At 50.1% G+C, this 2980-nt stretch overlaps 1 protein-coding gene across 2 annotated transcripts; it reads right to left on the bottom strand.

The window, feature by feature from the left end:
* Nucleotides 1-208: 208 nt before the first annotated feature.
* On the bottom strand, nt 209-2398 carry LOC102041195 (C-type lectin domain family 2 member D-like). Of its 2 annotated transcripts, none has more exons than XM_005431540.3 (6): nt 2223-2398; nt 1764-1820; nt 1287-1385; nt 1017-1192; nt 789-892; nt 209-401 (listed from the first exon to the last, which is right to left on the bottom strand). In XM_005431540.3, the coding sequence occupies exons 1-6, from the start codon at nt 2245-2247 to the stop codon at nt 248-250; spliced, it is 615 nt and encodes a 204-aa protein (XP_005431597.3). In that variant the 5' UTR covers nt 2248-2398; the 3' UTR covers nt 209-247. The 2 variants fall into 2 exon arrangements, with proteins under 2 accessions (XP_005431597.3, XP_030921756.1); XM_031065896.1 differs by having other exon boundaries at nt 1287-1307; nt 2223-2250.
* Nucleotides 2399-2980: the final 582 nt, after the last annotated feature.

The raw sequence follows: 2980 nt of genomic DNA, 5'->3' as shown, positions 1-2980 counted from the left end.
CCCAGTTTGCCTCTTTATCACCTGCTCCAGAGTGCAGGTTTTGATTGATTTTTTTTGTTTTGCACAATCATTGATTTTCACTTTAGCAAGTGGACTTATCTCAACTGACAGAGTTTCAGCAAACAGACTCATCCCAACCTGTGAGCTGTTTGCCAGCTAAAATTTAAACAAATACAAACAGAGACTCAGTACCACATTGTGTGGGGTTAACAACAGCTGGTGGTGGATCTCTGTTAAAAGGGAGGTTTCAGGTGGAATTCAGGATTTCTGTATCCTTCTGGACTTCACTGGGATGTCTCTGCAGGTGGCTGCAGATGGAGAATTTCGTCTCAGAGCACCTGTCGCTGCTGATCCTGTGGGAGTTCGTGTAGGCGCAGTGGCCATTGCCCTGGATGTCAAACCTGGATCAACAGCAAAGTTAGAGCTCATGGGAGACAGCTGGGATGGGAGGGATTCCCATTCCCAGAGAGATTAAGAGTGCTGCAGGAGCAGGGACCAACCTTCCCAGCAAAGTCCCCATGAAGAACCCACACTACCTTCCACTCCTCAATGGTTTTCATGTTCTTGGTCCCAGGGATGCCCCTGATCCAGGGATGCCCCCAGGCTCCCATCATTATCTGCATCCCACAAATCCATGGGTTGTGTCTGAATGCTTTGGCACAACCAGCGAAAGTAATGTTTGATTGCTCCCACCTCAACAGATCTGTATCTACTTGTGCTTCCTGCATCCAGCCCCTGCCCCAGCTCAGCCCATGCCATAGTTTTGTTCTCCAGAAGATGGGACGTACAGGGCATTGAAGAAGGAACCATTGAGCCATTTCCAAGGTCCAGAACCTTCCCTCCAGAGACCAACCCAGTATTCCATGAAGTTCCCATAGCGCAGGAGGAAATGCTGGAAATGGGGAAAGCAATGATCACAGGTACCTCCATACTATTGTCTTCAGGCAATTTCCTGCAATTTCCAAATCTGCTCTCCAAAGGCTGTTCCACACCACCTCCTCAGGGGTTTCTCTTACCAGCTCCTCCCTGGTGTCAATAGTGGCCAGGTGGGCTTGGCGGGAGAGGCAGGAGTGCTGACTCCCTTCCCAGTCCACTTCCTCCTCCAGAAAGTAAAAGCACTTGTTCCCAAAGCCAATCCCACTCTCCAGGCAGCTGGGCAGGGTGGTAGCTGGGCACGGTGGGTCTTTCTTAGCTGCAAACAAGCACAACATGCCCAAGTGACTCATCCTGGGGGACTTCTCCAGGAAGGAGACTTTTGGGTGGTTTCTGCACCCTCAGCCACTCACCTGCCAGTGTGATGATGGCAACTGTGAGAAGCAGCACCACGGTGAGCACGGTGACTGCAATAATCACCTTTCTGTTATTGGTGCATCTGAGGCTGAAATCTTGGGACAAAACACGTGGGAAGGGCATGAAGAGCACCCCTTGTTCTTCCAGCTCTCACGTTACCCTCATGGGTCACTTCAACACCTTCTAACACAGCCCCAAAACACACTGGAGGCTCCCAGCAGGGCACAAGCTCAGTCCAGGGGGCATCCCAGTGCTATCATCAGCTTCCAAGGATTTTTGAGGCTTCCCAACCTCCCGCATCACCTCTGTGCCCCCCTCCACCATGAAATGGGCACCATCCCTCAGACCATCAGCTTGCAAACACTTTGACATTTCTTACTCCCCCTCCCACAACACCTTTGACCATTTTAGCTTGCCCCAACACACTGAGCCATATCTTGAAACAACATCCCCATAACCAAACTGGGGCTTACTGCTCCTTCCCTCTGCTCTCTGCTGCAGCAGCTCCATCACAGCAGCCGAGTCTCCACCTGTGCAAACAAAGCAAATTCTGACTCACACTCAGAAGTGGGGAGTGGGAAAGGCCTGAGTTGGGATATTTTCCTCCTAGGACAGAGAGGCACCATTGTTTCTTTGCCAGGTTTATTGTTGGCAGCAGGAAGGAAAACACAATTTCAGCTTTCAAAAAACCAGGACTTGCTTGGTTTTTCCAGCTCTGCTTCAACCTCAGCCAACTCCTGCTGGCTGTGGGTGTCCTGAAAAGGTGTTGCATCAAGGACCTGAACAAGTCCAGAGGGGTTTTCAGCCCCAGCCCCCACTCCAGGCCACCCAGGCACCCCAAAAGGTGCTCACCCACTTGAGGCAACCTTGATTCCCCACCCTGTGCAGGGCAGCTCATGAAGCTCCTGGAGCAGGGGATGATGCCTCTGTACCTTCTTCACAAGGGACTTCTGCCATCCCCGGGGCCACAGATGGGACAGGGGCACCCTCCAGGGACAAGAGTGTCCCTCAGCTCCTCCTGCCACGAAGTGATCTTGGACAACACCCCAAGCTCGCAGGGCCCAACCAGGTCCTGCTCCTTCCTGAGGCTTTACTAGGATGCTCCTGTGATCCTAAAATAAAAACACAAAAAGCTGATAATCCTCCCAACCTCCCAGGCAGTCACAGCTCTCCTCAGCAAAGCAAAGCTGGTCCCACAGGAACAATTTGCTGAATATTTATATGGAAAAAAATAATCAGAGAAACAGAACAAGGGTTGACTGACACTGACTGGAAATACCTGTGGATTCTGCTGTCAAGTCACTGGTAACTGAAGAGTGTTTCTACATTTATTACAACTATATAAATCACTCACATCAATGCCCAGCGGATGTTTTTGTCATCACTGTAAATTAAATTATTACCAGCCCCTGCACCTGATACTTCCCCTAGGTAAATATTTTCCATATCAGAACCACCTGCCTGTGTCTACAAAGGTAAGACATCCAAAAGGATTTTTTCTCCTCCAAATACTTGAATTTTGGTTTAATTGATGTGTTGTTTTGTTACTGTCTCCAACCCTTCAATTCTCCCTGCTCCAGGCTGCAGCTTGGGGCATTTTGGGGTGAAAAACTGGTGGGGGAGGAAGAGGTGGGAAAAGGGGATGGAGGCACAGAAATTTCTCTCCCTCCAAGCTTTTCCTCTCACTTCT

Source organism: Geospiza fortis, unplaced genomic scaffold (assembly GCF_000277835.1).
Source record: "Geospiza fortis unplaced genomic scaffold, GeoFor_1.0 C13816666, whole genome shotgun sequence".
NCBI lineage: Eukaryota > Metazoa > Chordata > Aves > Passeriformes > Thraupidae > Geospiza > Geospiza fortis.
This window is presented reverse-complemented; position numbering and strand designations above follow the sequence as displayed.

Bases quoted from the DNA above. Each gene is read 5' to 3' on its own strand.
- LOC102041195 (XM_005431540.3), bottom strand. From the start codon at position 2,247: ATGGCAGAAGTCCCTTGTGAAGAAG. The intron at 1,386-1,763 runs GTAAGCCCCAGT...TTTTGTCCCAAG, and splicing joins GAGAGCAGAGGGAAGGAGCA to ATTTCAGCCTCAGATGCACC. The intron at 1,193-1,286 runs GTGAGTGGCTGA...GCTTGTTTGCAG, and splicing joins TGCCATCATCACACTGGCAG to CTAAGAAAGACCCACCGTGC.